The sequence below is a fragment of the Manihot esculenta genome, chromosome 4, assembly GCF_001659605.2.
Source record: "Manihot esculenta cultivar AM560-2 chromosome 4, M.esculenta_v8, whole genome shotgun sequence".
In the NCBI taxonomy this organism is placed as follows: domain Eukaryota; kingdom Viridiplantae; phylum Streptophyta; class Magnoliopsida; order Malpighiales; family Euphorbiaceae; genus Manihot; species Manihot esculenta.
Genome location: NC_035164.2, coordinates 34,077,971 through 34,096,013, shown reverse-complemented (window position 1 = coordinate 34,096,013; position 18,043 = coordinate 34,077,971). Strand labels below are relative to the sequence as shown.

General features: G+C 34.9%; 2 protein-coding genes across 7 annotated transcripts in view; both read right to left on the bottom strand.

The window, feature by feature from the left end:
* Nucleotides 1–13,847, bottom strand: part of LOC110613911 (midasin) — a 42,225-nt gene extending 28,378 nt beyond the window's left edge. For 2 of the 6 annotated variants that reach the window (XM_021755322.2, XM_021755321.2), the window contains exons 1-25: nucleotides 13,235–13,339; nucleotides 12,605–12,918; nucleotides 12,394–12,475; nucleotides 10,380–10,651; nucleotides 10,091–10,297; nucleotides 9,675–9,844; nucleotides 8,307–8,419; nucleotides 8,112–8,231; nucleotides 7,810–7,888; nucleotides 7,548–7,670; nucleotides 7,372–7,471; nucleotides 7,196–7,292; nucleotides 6,880–7,011; nucleotides 6,718–6,774; nucleotides 6,464–6,637; nucleotides 6,183–6,308; nucleotides 4,336–6,096; nucleotides 3,649–3,683; nucleotides 3,375–3,570; nucleotides 3,160–3,264; nucleotides 2,776–3,081; nucleotides 2,187–2,380; nucleotides 2,039–2,093; nucleotides 824–974; nucleotides 225–301 (exon numbers count right to left, since the gene is read on the bottom strand). In XM_021755322.2, coding sequence (XP_021611014.1) covers nucleotides 225–301; nucleotides 824–974; nucleotides 2,039–2,093; nucleotides 2,187–2,380; nucleotides 2,776–3,081; nucleotides 3,160–3,264; nucleotides 3,375–3,570; nucleotides 3,649–3,683; nucleotides 4,336–6,096; nucleotides 6,183–6,308; nucleotides 6,464–6,637; nucleotides 6,718–6,774; nucleotides 6,880–7,011; nucleotides 7,196–7,292; nucleotides 7,372–7,471; nucleotides 7,548–7,670; nucleotides 7,810–7,888; nucleotides 8,112–8,231; nucleotides 8,307–8,419; nucleotides 9,675–9,844; nucleotides 10,091–10,297; nucleotides 10,380–10,651; nucleotides 12,394–12,475; nucleotides 12,605–12,918; nucleotides 13,235–13,339 — 5,151 coding nt within the window. Of the gene's footprint in view, nucleotides 1–224; nucleotides 302–823; nucleotides 975–2,038; nucleotides 2,094–2,186; nucleotides 2,381–2,775; nucleotides 3,082–3,159; nucleotides 3,265–3,374; nucleotides 3,571–3,648; nucleotides 3,684–4,335; nucleotides 6,097–6,182; nucleotides 6,309–6,463; nucleotides 6,638–6,717; nucleotides 6,775–6,879; nucleotides 7,012–7,195; nucleotides 7,293–7,371; nucleotides 7,472–7,547; nucleotides 7,671–7,809; nucleotides 7,889–8,111; nucleotides 8,232–8,306; nucleotides 8,420–9,674; nucleotides 9,845–10,090; nucleotides 10,298–10,379; nucleotides 10,652–12,393; nucleotides 12,476–12,604; nucleotides 12,919–13,234; nucleotides 13,340–13,485 lie in introns of those variants that run through there. The other 4 variants (XM_043955557.1, XM_043955558.1, XM_043955559.1 and 1 more) reach the window with 4 other exon arrangements.
* Nucleotides 13,848–15,027: 1,180 nt separating this feature from the next.
* Nucleotides 15,028–16,861, bottom strand: LOC110613326 (formin-like protein 3). Its single transcript, XM_021754388.2, has one exon. It carries the CDS (start codon nucleotides 16,785–16,787, stop codon nucleotides 15,174–15,176), a length of 1,614 nt encoding a protein of 537 aa, XP_021610080.1. The 5' UTR covers nucleotides 16,788–16,861; the 3' UTR covers nucleotides 15,028–15,173.
* Nucleotides 16,862–18,043: the final 1,182 nt, after the last annotated feature.

Genomic DNA, 18,043 nt, shown 5'->3' with positions numbered 1-18,043 from the left:
GATAGGAAGCCACAAAATGCATACAAAAAACAGTACGAGTATCAGCACTGCATCATCACTATAATGAATAATGAAAAAGCAAAGCATTTGTTTCAGCAGCAAAACAGGAAACAAGGCACAAGTTATCAAGTATGAATACATTTGTGTGTGCACAAATGAACATGTATGTGTTTTTGTATGCCTATGTTTGCATGTGTATGTGGATGTATGCATGTATGTATAACCACCTCAAGTTGCTTTACAAGAAAAGACAGGCATTTCTCCCTTAATAGTGCAGCATCCTCTCTGGAAATACCAGTCCCTGGAAAGCATACACGAAGAAAACATAATAAGAGATTCAAAAAAGAAAGGGACTAACTGACACCGCATAACATTATCCTTCTATTTCAAAGTGAACTGTTCAACCCAAAGATTATGCATATCGTGATACTTGAAGATAAGAAGTGCAATTTTAGATCTAAAGAAGAGACCACTATAGCAGTTGAAGAGAAATTCAATTGCAAAATGCTCTACAGTTGTTTGTTTGTCATTCAGTCAACATTGGCATCAGCAGTGAGACTAAAGAATAGAAATGCAATATATAACTGAAGAAAACAGTCACAAACCATGGACAATAAAAGAAAAACGAAGTAGGAATAGGATATAGATCAAACAAAAATGCCTAGTAGAAACAAGTACAGTAATCATCCTTCAAGACAGCAAATCACAGCAATACAAAAAATTAAAACAATAATGAACAAAACCAAATCCTATGTGCAATTGCACACACATTATGATAAAGCAATTGGCATAAAAATTGATTTAAACATGAAGAAAGAATTACCTAGACTTAAGCCATCAAGCAAACAAAGAAAAAGCCCATGGAAGAACGCATAATCAGGTCCTAAACTTCCTTCAGTCATGTTAATAAACTCAACCCAAGATAGGAGATCTCTCACAGTAAGCATTCTCCCTACTTGTAACTGGTTGAACCACTGCATTGAAAGAAAATATCAGGAAAGTAAATCAGATATATTAAAAGCAATACACAGAAAAAGAGAGGGCGTGCAGCAGGTTGACTTTCAGCATATCCATACAGACATGTTTCAGACTTCAGGGTGCAGGATCACAGGGCAAGACAGTAGCTTAGCTTGGATATTTTTAAGTAATCAGGGGCATTTAAATAATCCTATAATACTGCTAATGATTGGTTTATAGTGTTTCAAGTTTTAATTTTAGTCTCCTAAAATTAAAAATATTGAATCTTGATATTGGGCCCTGTTCTAGTTTTGCATTTGCAGTTGACCATTTTTATGAACTCTAAGACGCTATGATGATTATGCTCGAGAATACCCTTCTCAAAGAACAAGCTCCTGGTGCCACATATGGATTAGAGAATAAAGAGTGAACAGCTGAGGTAAATAACGAAGCATATAGTTTTAGTAAACAAATCTGTAGAAACAGTAGAGAAAAAGATTTTGGAGAATAAAGTTGCTTCATTATTCCCTTAAGCTACTGGGATGTTTACAAATGAATAGAAGAAGAGGGATACAAAACTACAGGCATATTTGCAAGCTCTATTTTGCTCAAAAACTCAGTTGACCTAAGGCATAACTTTAACTAAAATACCTTGTATATACATCTCAACCAAATCCACTGGATAAGGGGGAAATGATATTTTCCTGAAGTCAACTAACATGGCTAATGGCAAAATGACTTTTTGGAACGAGATGAAATGGCATGTTATCATGGTTTTCTTGCATCACTTAGGATCGCCAGCTAGGGGGACAATCTTAGTTAACAGATGCTTTCCTTGCACACACCATGTACACAAACAATGTAATAATAAATTTTCAAATCATAGGCTCCACGGACACCAAAGAAAGCTAAAAATCACAGTTTTGATAATTGTTCATGCAAAATTATTGAGCACTAATTCTGCTTACAGTTCTGAAGTAGCAGACAACATTGTTAAGCAACAGTGCTGAATCTTAAACAATTTAAAATCAACAACATATAACAAGAAGCAGAAGCCACAAAGATTTAAAATGGAACCAACCTGCCAGAAATTAATCATAGCATCCACAATGTATGAGAATGCCGGATTGGAAAACCTGTAGTAAAATAATTATAGAAGAATCAACCCCAAATTTGTGCATCACATCTATGTATATTACATTGGTGTCAACTTTTTAAGACAGGAATACCTCTTAGAAGCAATATCTCTAAGTTCATCCAGATCACTAACAGGAGAAACCCAGATCTCAGTAAACCGGTTACGAAGAGCTGGAGACAATTCCTTCTTACCATAATCACCTCCAGGATTCATAGTTGCAAGCACTAAAAAGTTTGGGTGGGCTGTTATCTCTTCCATAACAGGACCTCCCTTCTCTGCCAAAGACTGCAAAGAAAGACAGGATATTTGAACACTAAACAGCTAAATAATAAGTCAATTTTAGATCCAACCACAAGGCAACAAGTGAAACTGATAGAAGGCATAAACATGTTGTACAATTATTTGCATTGAAAATAATTCCCATAAGGGATTTCAATTCCAGAAAGAACAAATCTAAAATTGTAATTTTATCCAATACAATAATGAAGGGAGCTACTAAGATAAAGAAATCATAATATCTCACACACATGGATGGTGAAGAATTAACATAGGGAAAAAGACTTCTCCTACACTCAACAGCAACTAAAAGGTTTTGACAATATCATCAGAAAATTATGCAGCAAGCAGATTTGATGAAACGTCACACAAACAGGGTTTCTTATGAGATAACCATTACCCACCAGTTTTCTTTCAGGCTCCAGAACACTGTTCAATCTTTCTAGCACACTATCATCAGCCAAGGAAATTTCATCAACAAGAAATAGATCACCAGCTTTCATGGCTTGCACAAGAGGCCCATCTTGCCACACAAATATTGTCTTCCACTTCTGATGCAGCTGACTAAGGTTCAACTTCATCTCCTCGAGAGTATTGATATCTTCTGCAGTGACATCTGGACATGAAACCTGACCATGTCTATAACTAGTTATTATTGCAGCAAGATGATCCAGAGTGGAAGCGGCCTGACCAATATCTAGAGAAATTTCCTGCAGATAAGGAATCCACAAGTTAAATAACTACTCTCAAATAATTTGCAAAAAAAAATATATTGGCAAAATTCACACCAAGAGCTCCGGGAAGTGGACATAAGCCTTTGACTGCATCAGTCTTTCTATTATATATTTGAATTCTGATGTCAGTCTTGATCTTTCCCGGATAGGAAAAAATCCCTGTTAAAAAAAAATCCATCAAAACACATTATATTTTCAAAAGGGACTACAATAGCCAATGCTCAAAACGAACACACACACAAGCTTAAAGAATACAGAAGTAAACAAACCCCAAGGAAATCAGATGTTTCTGAGTATTGGTGACAATTCAAAATGTGCAATTTTGAACCCAACATAGTACTCAATAACTGACAGACAGTGGTCTTCCCACCACCAGTTTCACCAACAAGTAATACAGGCTCACGTAACTCATAGCAACGCTTGAGAAGAAAGGACAATCTCCTCATACTTTTGGTCAAGATGATGCTGCAATAATTAACAGTGAGGAATGAAAAATAAAAAAAAAAATAAAAAAAAAATGTCAACTAAGAGATGAATTCATACTTCCCAAGACTCTTAGAGTCCACGCCAACCAAATCCTGAACAAATCAGCAGAAGAAAAGAAAAATAGATTGAATGAATTAAATCAGTTTATAAAGTCTTCGAAAAAAGCAAAACTACCAAGAAGCAATAACTAGAATATTCCAACACATGTAGTCTGCAACAAATAGTTCATAACAATCAGAAAAAGTGACATTTGCAAATATACATCATACTCTCTCGTCATTCATGCCAACCATGCATCATATTAGCATAAGCCTTGATAACACTAAAATTGTAATGGCATGGATAACACTCAAGTCTTAACCATTTACCCTATTTCTTGTGTAACACTGGTCATATGTAGTTCATGCATTGATCATCAAGAGCCATCACTTCTTGGTGCAAAATAAGTTCAACGCTCAGAAAACAAATGCATTTTCAGGACTAAGAATTTATAATCTTCATTATTTGATGAAGTTGATGCACACCATAAATGGAAAAAAGTCACAAATACCTATATCATTCATAAGTTACTACCCTAGATTAATTAGCAGCTTAATATATTTATATATGCTCCCTATATGCATACAACTTTCCCAGAACTATCACTAGTTTCTTTGTACTGCAAACTTGGCACAAATCATAAACTCACCAAATGTAAAGCACATGCATCTAAAACATGAAAAAATGTAGCTAAAGGTGACATACCTTATATAAGTTATCTTTTATAATTTTCACTCGGAGATGCTTTTCCAAAACTTCTTGAACCACAAGTTTCTCTCCCTCATCTCGGAGCCTATCCGCCAGAAGATAGTATCCATATTCTGCCATTACTTCCTTAGAATCTCCAAATGTTCTCAAACGATTAGCCCAACGAAACAAATCTCTAGGAGTTATGAATCCATGCTTCCCAGCAAATACTTTGCTCCTCTGCCTGTGCAACTGCAACTCCTTCATGACTTCAACCATAATCTTTGCACGGCTTCCAGGGATTTTACACCTTTTTTCTATTATCGTGTTCAACTCATAATCTGGAATTTCATCTACATGAACCTCCACAAAACGATTGCGAAATGCTCGAGAAAGCATTTTACGCCCACCATAGAAAGTAGGTGGATTTTGAGTAGCAAAAAGCATAAAATTAGGATGTGCATGTACAGTCTCGCGCAATTCTGGCACAAAAAGTTCTCTATTATCATCTAACAAACGATTCAATGCTTCCAGCACATCAGTGGGGGCAAGATTTAGCTCATCCAAAACAATCCAATAACCATTGCGAACAGCCTTGACCAATATACCTTCGTGAAAAATGAGCTTTCCATGAGCATCTGATATGTAAGAACCTAAATATTCCTGCAGATCAGTGTGTTCATGGTTGTTTATCCGCACAAATCCATGACCAGTTCTTGCAGCAAGATAATGAACAAGGCTAGTTTTTCCACTAGAAGTAGGCCCCTGTAACAAAACAGGATATCTCCTAATAAAAACAGCACGAGCTAAATTCTCAAGTTGCTTCTTTACACTCTTTGTCAAGACATAATTCCCCAAGAAATCATCAGAACTGCAGTCTTTTTTAACTGGTAAGTATGCATCAAAAGTTACTGGTGAAGGTTTAATACCGCCTAATAACTTATCCTCAATCATCTTTTTTATAATCTTGGCACTGGGTCCATCCAACATGGTAACAAAAAACATTTGGAAGCCATCATAAACTGCCTTTTGAAATCCAAATTTTCCTTTAGCCTCCCTGGCATACTCTAGTGCACGGTATAAAGATCTTAAACTGTATTGAGGCTTCTGATTAGCCCCATCTTGCAGCTTTTCTTCAGAGTTCACTTTGGCTATTTCATAGAAATCAATTACTCTTTGTTCTAGTTCTGCATTTGATCGGGTCTCCTCCATAAACTTGTTAACAAATAATTTCAGATCTTCTTTATCCAACACATCATCAACAAAGTACTCTGTAAACCGGCCCCGCAAAGAATATGGTAAATCTCTTTTTCCAGCATCAGTTGCTGGATTCATGCAGGCAAATATACGAAAACTAGGATGTCTAGGTATATGAGTGACATCCCCTCTTTCAGCTAAACAGAGTGACCCATAGTCTCCTTCAAGTACACCATTGATTCTCTGCAAGGTCTCAGTAGGAGCTAAATTCACCTCATCCAGCAAAATCCAATCGCCATTTCTAAGTGCAGTTACAAATGCTCCCTCTACAAATGAAAAGACCATTCCAGATGAAGCCCCAATTTGCCCATGGGCAGTTTCAAGTTTCACAGAGAAATTATCCCAAGCTCTCTGCATTTCTTCATCATCCAAAGGTTTTTTTCGCTTCTTTCCAGATCCAGATCTTTCTATTCGTACTTTCTTTTGGAAATTATCCACATACTTCCTAAATGCATTCAATAGCATCACCCAGTTCTTCTTTCTTATCTGCTTTTGTAAGTAGGCAAAAAGTTTATCATTTTCCTGGAAACAGCATATTACAGAAGAAGTAATTATCCAGGGAAATTCATGGTAAACAAGCAAATTATAGTTGCAGAAGTGAATGATACCTTCACAGAGAAAGTTTTAGAAAAGAGACTCTCAAACTCCCTATAAAGGAGAACACAGATAGATTGAGGATCTATGGGCTTAAATCCTCCTAATAAATCAGCAACATCACTTTGTTGACTCAAATTCTGGAAAAGAAAACAAATGTACATCAGAAAGATCAAGGATAAGATTCAACAGTCACCAAAGATACAACTTTGAAGCCCCATGCACAGACAAAAACACACAAATATATTTGGTGGGGGAGGGGGGGAGGAGGGAGAGAGAGATCCAAAATCCATACCAGAACAGTAAGCTTCTGACCAACCATTTTCGCCAGATTCTGTACAAGTGTAGTTTTCCCAGTTCCAGTTTCACCAACCAAGAGAACAGGCTCATTATACTTAACAGAGCAAGAAATTCTCTCAAGCACATGCAGAGAACTACGCATCTGAACAAGCCTCCCTTGGCCATGCAACTGAAAGAATTTTGTATAATTATCAAAAAAACAGAGAACAATATAAATTAAATAAGATCATTTAAAATGCTTCAACCAACCAAAGTTTCTGCATGTTGAAGAGCAACTCGTCCAATCCTTAGTTCTGCAAGAGAACCCTACAGATCAAATTTTACCCCAGTAAGAGATGGAAGCACCAGAAAAAAAAATAATTAAAAAAAAATAAAAAGTAGGCTATCCACAGCATCAAAATCAACAGGCACCTGAATTTCAGGTTTATGAGGATATAGAATTCCCGCCTCAGGGAATGGAACTGTCCACAACTTTGCAATGTCTCTCATAACTTTCGTGCGAGTCTCACTTGATGGAGAAAATGCTGCAAATATGTCTACAGCCTGAAAGGAGAAGACAATAGCTTGTGAACTGTAAACAAGAAGGTCAACTTGAACAGACTCTAGTTTACACTATCCATTTAAATAACTCTCTCTCTCTCTCTCTCCCCCTCTCAACACACATGCACAGAGTCTAGAGAGGGAGAGAGAGGAATAAAGAGGCAAGACACTTGTGACAAAATCAGACCTCCTGATAAATACAGTGACACTGATAAGCTGTCAACACATCCCCCATGGGGCAAAAGCCCAAGCCTACTATCCGCTTGCACCATTTAAGGAGATCCCTGAAACAAGAATGAAAAAGCTATAGTTCAAAAAGTTTGGTTGATTTCTCGCGCCATGCTTTAAGCACCAATCAATTACCTTAATGAGAACCTGCTCAGTGATCCAAAGAGAGTCAAATCTCCAGACTGAAATCCCATAATATGGTGTAGAGACACATAGTTAACTCTTTCAAATGTTTCTGGGACAACAACAGCATTTTAGGCAGTTATCTATCATCTGAAACCACAAATTAGTTGCAAGGAATTATGCCCAACCTATAAGTTTCCCAGCAAGAGGCTTCAATTTTGGATACCATGCCTTCACTATACTTTGCAAGTCATCACAATTTGGCAGCCCAATCATCACTCTCCTCCAAAGGGTGCTAAGTAAATTTCCACCTACAACCAAAAGAAATCAGCTCTCTCATTCAGCAATTATACGGCTTCCACTTATATCTCACATAAGGTTCAACAGGCATAAACCAGCTTAAGAATCTCAAACCACAATTGTAGCCAATAGAAGAATTAATTTCCACACCTTCTGCATTGCACTGCACATCAATCCTTGAAGTAGAAATGGTGGAGAACAGCCGAAAGCTTTCTGCTACTCTTATTTCCTGAAAAGCCCAAGATCATCAATCATTATTCACAAATATCTTCACTTGTGCTACAAAGAAAGAGAGAGCAAACTGGATACTGAATAAAATGCATGTGCATGTGTCAAGCAGATAAGAAAATAAGAAAACTACTACTCTTGCATGAGAAATCATGCAATGAGATGTCTAGTTCCTGCGCGAACTACTTCAAAACGCCCTTAAAAAATAAAAATACAACATTTACCTCCCCATGACCTGTTACAAAGAAGCTTGCACCTTCCAGTAAAGGTAATAAGATTGATTGAACATCTGATGGTGCCTTGTCAATGTCTTCAAATACAACCCAATATCCATTTACAACAGCCTGCAGAAAATAGAATGTCGACAATGTTATAAAAGAGTAACAGTCAAACAAATTCAATTTTTTAAGGATATATACCTGGATAAGTGATCCGGATTGCCACCTAAATTCACCAGGTTGCTCACCACATATATAAGTGCCAATCAATGTTTTCCCATCTATTTGTTCATCCATGTGAATAGAGAGAACTGCTTTTTTTTTTTTTGTAAACATGATGAAAGGAATAAGCATCGAAAAACAATTCACAAAGTAAAGAACAAAATATTTTTTTTTATTGAAGGGGAAGAGCATAGCACAAGTTAATCAATTCATAGGTCATAAAGCTTTCAATAATCCCAGTCTGCAAAAAGAACCAAAAACTAACTAGGCTTGCTTATGAAGCCTCTTCATCATTCTCTATCAAAGCATCAATAGCTGCAAGTAACTAAGGTACATAAAGTATGAACTAACTATTTTCGTCCACCTTTAATTTCTGTTACAGCCAATTCTGGTATTAATTTACACTTGTCCCCTATGCCCAAATAAAGCCACACTTCTATAGAAGCCTCAGCATCTCTTCAGACAGAGTAGTATCCCTTCTATGAAAGTATCCTATTTCTCATTCCCCATAATAATTTTACGTTTTAAATTCCAAATGCTTCAACAAATCAAGTTGATTTGACACTTGGAGATTTGCCTAACAAGCATATTCTTCTATTTCCCTCAATAAGAATAAGATTTCTAGAAGTTCCAAACATTAACTTTGGAGTTTTCAGAAGTAGATAAAGTCATTTTATAAATGCTCCTCATCTTCAGTCTACAGTTTTTGCAGTGCTCCTTACTGACTCCTACATTTTAGATATAAAGTTCTACCTAGCATTTTAGGATTTTTCTTTTTAAGGAATATTAGTAATTAAAAAAGGAAAATGTTTATTTTCATTGCCTGTAATTATTGATGTTTATCATTATTCAATGTATACAGACAGAGGATTTGGACTTTGGACAGTTTCAGTACAAATACTTGGTTAGCCATGTTTTTAAGACTAAGATCCCTAAAAAGTTAAGGCTTTCATTTGGTTTAAAACTCGTAATAAGGTTAATACTAACCACCTTTCCAGATAAGGAAGTGAAACACATTATGCAGTATTGTATGTGCAAACATTGTGGTGACTCTCTCTATCTTCTATCTCTCTCATGGTTTTCACTGATATGTTTCATCGACACTTGGAATAGGCAAACTTAAGACATTCATCTTGTACAATATTGCTCCTTTCTTACATCACAAAAATCTAGAAATACTAAGTATACCTTGTTGAAACTTGTATGCCATTCAAAATTGTAATTCCACAAATTCCTATAGAGATTTAAAGGCCTCTAAGAATGTTTTAAAATAACACAAGTAGGAAATTTTGCTAGACATAATTAATTAAAATCTCTTAAATGGATCTAACTAATAAGTTAAAATACCTTGGTTCCCATGATCCTGAGCCAACTTGCTAATGAGAGCAGTTTTCCCAGCACCTGCAGGGCCATATAGAAGGACAGGCCACCTTTGACTCACTGCTAAGAGTACCATGTCAAAACTTCTCTTCATCGTAGATGTCACTACAAATGGATAGCTTCCAGATTCATCATTCCTAAATCACAAGAAGGATTGGTATGAAAAAGAGAAGCTTGTAGATTCACATTAAATGAACAGGTTTCCTAGAAAAACAGAATTTTCAGGTGACATTCCCAATGATTGGGAACTCACTTGGAAGGGGGGAGACGGGAGCTGAAAACATCAATGTGCCAATATTCAACAAAGTTCAAATGATAAGACAATGAATATGGTCAATTACAACAAGAAAAATTATTATGTTCCTCAGTTTGATAACACCTACCAGTTAACCAATCTTCTACTCTTAATTACTGGCTCAAGTTTATGAAACTGCAATGAAACCAGTGAATTGTGGTCCAAAGAACTCGGAAAGTTTTGTTGGCTGAAAGCAACTCTGCCAATGATGGAAGAATCCAACATTGTGTTTTCAGATGATTCAACATAAAAGCCAGCCTTCTCCATAGCTACATCTTGACAGAACTCTTCCCACCTAATAATAGCAAAAGAATGGAAGTATTACTACTAAAATCATTTAAAGATTTATTTTCTACAGCGTAACTCATAAAACGAACCGCAATAAACATGATGCTGCTTCTTCAGCTCCAACACCAAAATTTTCAATTGCTTTGTCACTCATCTTCAAAATGATTGACATTATTTGCATCCCACACCATCTTATGTCTGATATCTCCTCACTTTGAGAACCATGGCCCACATCAAGATTTAGAGTTACCTTCACGAGCTCAAGAAAACAGGACCAATCCCATCTTACAGAGAAAAACTCGCATTCCAGTAGGAGGAGGCGGTAGGATACTTGTGAGGCAAGTAAGCAATCACTTACTGACTGTTAGAACAGGAAAAAAAAATTTAATCTTAACAACGGTTGTCAAATCATGAACTGTAATACTAAGTTTACGACTAGAAAATGAAATCACAAGATTTGATGCAAGTTTCCAAAATCAATTTGAAATCACATATACATAACTAACACATAAATAGGACAATGATATATCAAGAAATACTGCACAACTATGTGCCCAGTTGGAAAGCAGTTGCCTGTAATGTAGCTGGTGTGGATCCCTGCCAAACTATTGTGTATTCTCTTTAAAGCTAGGAACATATCTGGTGTTAAGACACTAAGTTCAAATCATTTGGTGCTTGACAGTGTATGCGAGAGGCAACATCAAGGTCTTGCAGTACCTATGGCCTTAAGCGAGAGGCAAGAGCCTTTTTGAAGTGAGGCACTATAGTATCTGTGTATGTATATAAAATAAAAAATTAAAAAGAAACAACAAAAAGAAAAAGCAAAAGAAAAAATCATGTTGGATTTGCTGCACCAGCAGTTAGAAGAGGAGAAGATAAGAAGTAACAAGAGAATAAGAGAAGTGAATAGCAAGAGAAAGGAAGAAGATCTATTTAAAAAAAAATTGCTGATTTACTGCACCAGCAGTGAGAAGAGTAGAAGAGGTGAGGTAAAGGTACGAAGAAGATCAAAAAAAAAAAAAACTGCTGGTTTGGCTGCACCAGAAGTAAGAAGACAAGCATATGAGAAGAGACGAGAGGATGGAGAGGAAAGAAGAAGAGAGGGAAATGTACCTGAAATTTAGTTCTCCAGTAGCTTATGTTGAACTAGATACTATGGATTAGAGTTTGATGTTTACAAAGCAAAAGGAAACACCCACCCCACCACCACCCCCCAAAAAAAAATCTGCCCATTACTTCAAAGAGATTGATCTGCCTGTTATTTCAAGGAGCCTTACCCTGCCTCGCCTGATGCCTCAAACCAGGCAAGGAAAGGTGCTTACCTCTTTAGTTTCATCTCACCTGGAGCTTTTAACAATACTGGTGCTTGAAAATCTAATCACACAAAACAATCTTACAGCTATTGCAAACCCAAAGCAAACAAACACAATGAACTATATATGAGAAGAACCCTAAAAAACAATGACGGGTTTCTTAGAGGTCAAAGTAAAACCACTTTATAAGCCAAACTTTTAATGGAAAAAAGTAAGGAAACCCACATCTTTATTGCCAAACACAAGGGTCAAACATAAACATTACATGCTAAAATTCAAGTGTTCAATGCTGTAAAACTTGTAGGTGCACAAGTTGATAGTCTTTTGGGTTTTAACACAATCAGTTGTAATGCAACACAAAATACAAGGAATTCAAATGTCAAAATAAACCAACATAACTACTATTTACAACTCAACTTTAAACTTTCAATCTGATAGTCTAGATGATGGCTTCATTTCCCAACATAAAAGTTACATTAGTTCAGAAAAGGAAAAGAAACAGCACACAATCAACCACCCCACCCACCCCCCTTTCCAAAAAAAAAGGAGTCAAACTACAATTTATAAAACACAAAATCAAGAGCAAGAAATAAGATCTAATCATAGATGAAAAACAATTTTAATTTAGAAGCACAATATGAGTTATAGGTGCACAAAAAAGTGTATAGTCATAAATAAAGATAAAAAGGATGATGAAAGAACTTTTATATAAAAAAAAATAAAAAATTAATCCATGGATACGCAAAATACAAATTAAGTAATTCAACAACATTAGAAATCACAAGATTACCTCAAACTGCTCAGCAACTATTTTCTTCCTCCAAATGCGTTCAAAAGGAGGTGATGCAAATTTGAAGTAGGCAGATGCAGACCTATAACAGGTATCATGTTAACTTGAAATCACACTACCATGTTCGCACACTTGTTCTCTAATGCATTCCAAGAATTAATATAACATGCAGGAAAGTAAAGCATACAGTAAATAGTATATATCAGTTTACCCCAATAACGAGTGATCCAAATCAATGGCACGGCATAAAGCTAGACAAGCAAACTCGTGAAGAGTCAAACCCCTCCCACTGTTATTGAAATGGTCGATAAAATAAGCAACTTCTCCCTTAACAAGCTCTCTTGAATCCACCAGAGTGTTATCCAGGTTGGAGCTCAGATTGCATTGACCTAACAACGACACAGCTGCATCTATGATCTTTCGAGCTATTGGTCTGAGACACCCAATCAAAGGGATTGTATAATTTGGATTGACAAATAGTTCTGCTACTGAATTTATAACTTCTTCTTCTGTCACCATGTGCCCCTGCACAACCCATATTCAAGAAGGAATATTTGAATAAAAATAAATAACATAAACTACAAGTGTCATAATTAATTTGATTTTTGTCATCTCCAATTGCAGTAATCAATGAATAGCATCACAAAATTCTCAAACCAAAGTAAAAATAATTCCCATTTTTTGTCAATAAAATAATTCCCATTTTTTGTCAATAAAATAATTCCCAATTAACTTAGGCAAAAGACAGAAAAACACAAATGCTTGCTACCATTGTGCCAATTGAAGATCAATTTGAGTGTGTATTATTGCCAACAAACTAGGAGTGGTACTAGACAGCTACCTTCTTTACAAGATCATTGAGCTTTTGAATTCTAGCAAGCTCTGGGCACCGTGAAAGGAACCTCTTGACTGCAGATTCGAGACTGTAACTTCCATCCATTGCCATCTGAGAAAAGCTTGAATACGTTTGTATATCTATATATACACTAAAAAAATGTGATCTCAAAATTTATACTAACAGGTGTAGGTATAAAAATTGAAATTAAGATGTGTGTGCTAAAGCATAGATAGTCTATATTATATCTCTAATACAGAGTAATGTAGGTATTCCATATTAACACATGGCTGTCGTCGTTGGGCTGAGGCGCGGTGAGGAGCTGCGAACCAAAGCAGCGTCGTTGTTGCTAGGAGCAGGAACCGTCGGCGCTGGGTGCTGCTGCAACTGGTTGGGGGCTGCCGGCTGCGTCGTTGGGGGAAGGAAAAGGAAGGGGTTGGGAGCGTCAGGGACAGATAACGGTCGTCGGTTCCTTGGTCGACCGGTCGCGGCTCGTCGGGGAAGAGGAAGGTCCGGGGCGGGGACGACAGTTCTTTCGGAAATAATAACGTTAAGACTTAAAAGAGAACTGAAACTGACCAGCTTCTAATTGATATAATTGTTAGGGTTTATGGCTTTTAAGGGTTTAGAGTTTTATTAGGAACGAGGACGTAGACGTAGGGTATTAAAGGCGCCTAAATTTCATGGGCAATGCAAATAAATTTAATTTAATTCAACTTTTAGCAAAGAAAAACTTTGAATTTTATCTGTAAATCAAAGTAAATTATGATTTAATAAAAATTATAACTTTATAATTTAAATATATCAAGATTATTGGTTATTCTTAATTTAAGTCAAAATTAAAAATATAAAAATAAAATTATTAAATAATTTTTAGTATTTAAAATTATAAAAATAAATAAATGGGAAGAGAGAATATTGAAACTTTTTAACTATCTTTATTATATTTTATTAATTATAAATTTATTATTTAATTATTTAATTATATTAATATTTTATTTAAATTAATTGATGAAATCTTTTATCATTTAAATTATAATTAATTAAATTTTATCAAGAAAGAATTCTCTTAATATTTAAATTATTTGTGTTCAAATTTTATTATAAATTATAATTTTTTTAAAAACATAATTATATTCTATTATTATTTAAAAATTTTAATTAGAAAGAAGGAAAAGACAAGCTTTTAAATGAGAAAAAGCGGAGAGAAAATTTCTCTCTCTATACTTAATTAGAAAGAAAAACTAAAAAGCCAAATTGTTAAAATAGAGCCTCCAATTTTTTTATAAAAATTACATTATGAACTCCAAACTGTCAAAATATTGAACAACTAGCTTTGCAAGCCTGACGTCTCCTCCATACTGTTGAAAATTCTACTAATTTATTCTGGAGCAGCGTTTATGAAGTTATCTATTTTGTTTCTTTTATGCATTAGAATGTCTTCTTGCAATGACAGTTTGATTAACCATGATGAGTTAACATAAAACATTACAACCTGGAGTGGTGATGTCGTTGTTTGAAATGCAAGTTAGTTGAGTTAGACCAACACATAACCTATGAATCCATTAAATTAGCAGACATTTATGTTTTTTTTTTTTAATTATATGAAATATGAAATATGGCAAACCACAACATAATTATTCATGGTTCTGATTCATGCTGTCACGTATAAATCTCAAAGTTTGCCTAAAATTTCAAACCTTAAAAGTCTTCTTATTATTTATATATATCAACAAATTCCACAATAAAAAAAAATAAAAATAAAAACAAATTTTATCAACAAATCAAAACGAAATAAATTAAATAAATCATTGCCCCATCTTTAATTTTTATAAGAATATCTATGTTCATGATGTATAGTTTAATTTCATCTTTGCAACATATCTCAATCAACTCAAGTTAACGTTTCCTCAATAAATGAATAAACAAAATAAAATAAAAAATTCTAACTTGGGCCTTCTTCTCCGACTCCATCAGGGCTTGGCCCAAGATTTGACTTTCTCTTGACAGAATTGATCTTCTCCAGCTTCAAACCAGCTCTGAATTTTTCGATGAAGTTCTCCGCTTTTGCGTTAACGTCAGGACTTGGACAGAACTGTGGCGTTATAGAATCGCCGCCGTTATCTTTTCTTGCCATTGGACTCGACTCCTTATCTGATGGATCCTCACTATCTAAATCCGGCGATCCACTTCGGGAGCTGTTAAAACTTGCCACCCTAACGTAGTCGCCAACGCGCACAAACTTCCAGGATGTTATTTTGAACGGCGGTGGCGGAGGTGGCGGCGGAATTGGAATAAAGTACGATGCATTGCCGGTTTCCATATTCTCTTTCACTCTGCTGGGACTTCCTCTCTTAACCGTTTTAGGAACTTGATGGGGTGTGACCGCTGCTACTTGGGCGGTGGTCGTACTTGATGCACGCGATTCTGGTGATTGTGTGACGTTTTGAGTTGATACACGCGTGCTAGAGGATGAAGTGACTGGTGGAGGTGGTGGTTGAAGTGAATGGACTTTCTTGGATTTTCCTTTGTTGGAAGAAAAAAGATTCTGGAAGAAATTGGGTGGTGGAGGTGGTGGCGGCGGTGGTATGGAAGGTAGAGATGAAGGATGATGAGGGTCGAAAAAGCTGTGAAGGTTTTCAACACTCTTTTGGCTCTGCTTCTTTTTCTTTATTCTTAGTGAATTCAAGAAACCTTTACCTCTCCTTTTCTCATTCTTGTTGAAAACCGGTGGTGGTGGTGATGGAGTCGGAGTCGGAGCCTGAGAAGTTTGTGGTATATAGAATTTCTCAACTTTCAAATCCTTCTCTTCTCTCTTTTCATGCCCCAGATCTTCATACGTTGTCTTCACCTTTCTTCTTACAGCCTTAGGTGGTGGCAGCAGCGAAGAAAGTGGTGGAGCTGACGGTGAGTGCGGTGGAGGAAGAGGAGACGAAGGTGGTGGGGTGTAAACAACTTCCTTCAAAGAAATATCAACATCTATATCCTTAGTAAGAGAATCTTCATCTTGATCTGCTTTTGCCTGATACTGCTGTTGTGGACGATGATCTTGGACCTGATCCGATGAGCTTGGAAACCTGTAGCTATGGAGATGGGTATCATCGTAAAATCTCCACCGTTCATCATTGGTCAACCACAAGGATTCTTGCCGGAGATCCGGATATGAACTGAAACTCCTTAACCTGTTAAAGCTATTAACTGCATGCGTTGATGGATACTGTCTCTGCAAATCTTGTTGTACACTTGATATGCTGCGAGAGCTTGTACTTTTAGAGTTACCATTATTGTCGTTATTTCTAGTAAGAAATCCACAAAGAATAGCAAAGAAGACGAGAACAAAATTAAGGTAGTCCCAGCTTTTCTTGATCAAGTGTGGTCTGAAAATCTGGGAAGTGAAAGAAACAAATGAAGGGACGAGAATGAATACAAAAAGAAATGCTACGACTAGTAAGACTATGAGAAGGGTACCGGAGTTGAGGAAGATATAGAAGGCTTGGCCCCGGCGGCGGTTGGTGGTCTGAAGCCAAAAGGGTAGTCCCATGTCTTCCTCGTCTTCCATTATTTTGAGGCTTTGGTTTGTTTTGCTTTTTGATGGAAGGGAGAAGGTAGGGAGAGCTTTTTGAAGACACTTTAGGTATACTTTTGATTTGTGCCTTTTGAGATGTTTTCTTTGTGCAATTAATTTTATTTTTTATTTTAATTAATTTAATTAAAGTTCATCAATTTTCAATGCGATACGTACACGTATTAATTTAATTACTTTTTATGTGAAGAAAATAAATAATTTATAAAAGTTTATATTCGAGAAAAATTGTGAGGACTCGAATATTGGCACTGTCGCAATGTAAAAATTATTTAATCATTATTGAATAATTTAAAAATATATGTATATATTTTTAAGCTAATGGTGAAAGCAAATCTATTACCACTTTAATAATTATTAAAATGTAAATTGACGCATATTTTATTTATTTTTTAAATTTTAATTTAATTATCTAATCTTTAAATTTTTAAATTTAATAATTTAATTGACATAATATATGTATTATAATTATTTTTTAGGTGAATTGGCTTTAATTAAAAACATATTATTAATAAGAGAATCGTATATATGAAGAGACAAACAAATTAAATCCCATGCACTGACTCATTCAAATATGTCTCAAAACTATAATAATTGATTACTTTGTTCTAAAATAATTAAAATTAAAAAAATACAAATAATCATGAATGCTTAGTAGTTTTGTGCTTTTTCTACTTTTTATATGTTTCCACGACACAAACATTGATCTTGTTATATTCTTAAAAATAATTTCATAAAAATTAAGATAAATATTTCATTTTATTTTATTTTTATATATAATTAAAAAATAAATTTTTAATTATATTCATTTTAAATATATTAATTTTTATTAAATATAATTTTAAAAATTCAACTATTTATTAAATTTTAGCATTATTATCTATATGAGAGATAAACTGAAAATGATAGTATAAAACTAATGGTAAATAATAAAATTTAATAGGAGAAACCTTTAATTGAGTTTCAAAACTACAGAAATTATTTAATGTATTTTTAAAATAAAAAATTAACTAATTAGTTTTGTGATATTATATGCATTAAATAATTATGTTTTGTATATGATAATTTATATTGTTGTTTAATTTAATATTAAAAAAAATATTAATAAATTTATATGTAAAAATAGCTTTGAAAGTCATATTCCTTAAATATTACTTATTTTTAAAGAAAATAATCTATTAATCACCGAACACCAAAAATGTAAAATAGTGTTTTATAAATAAAAATATTTT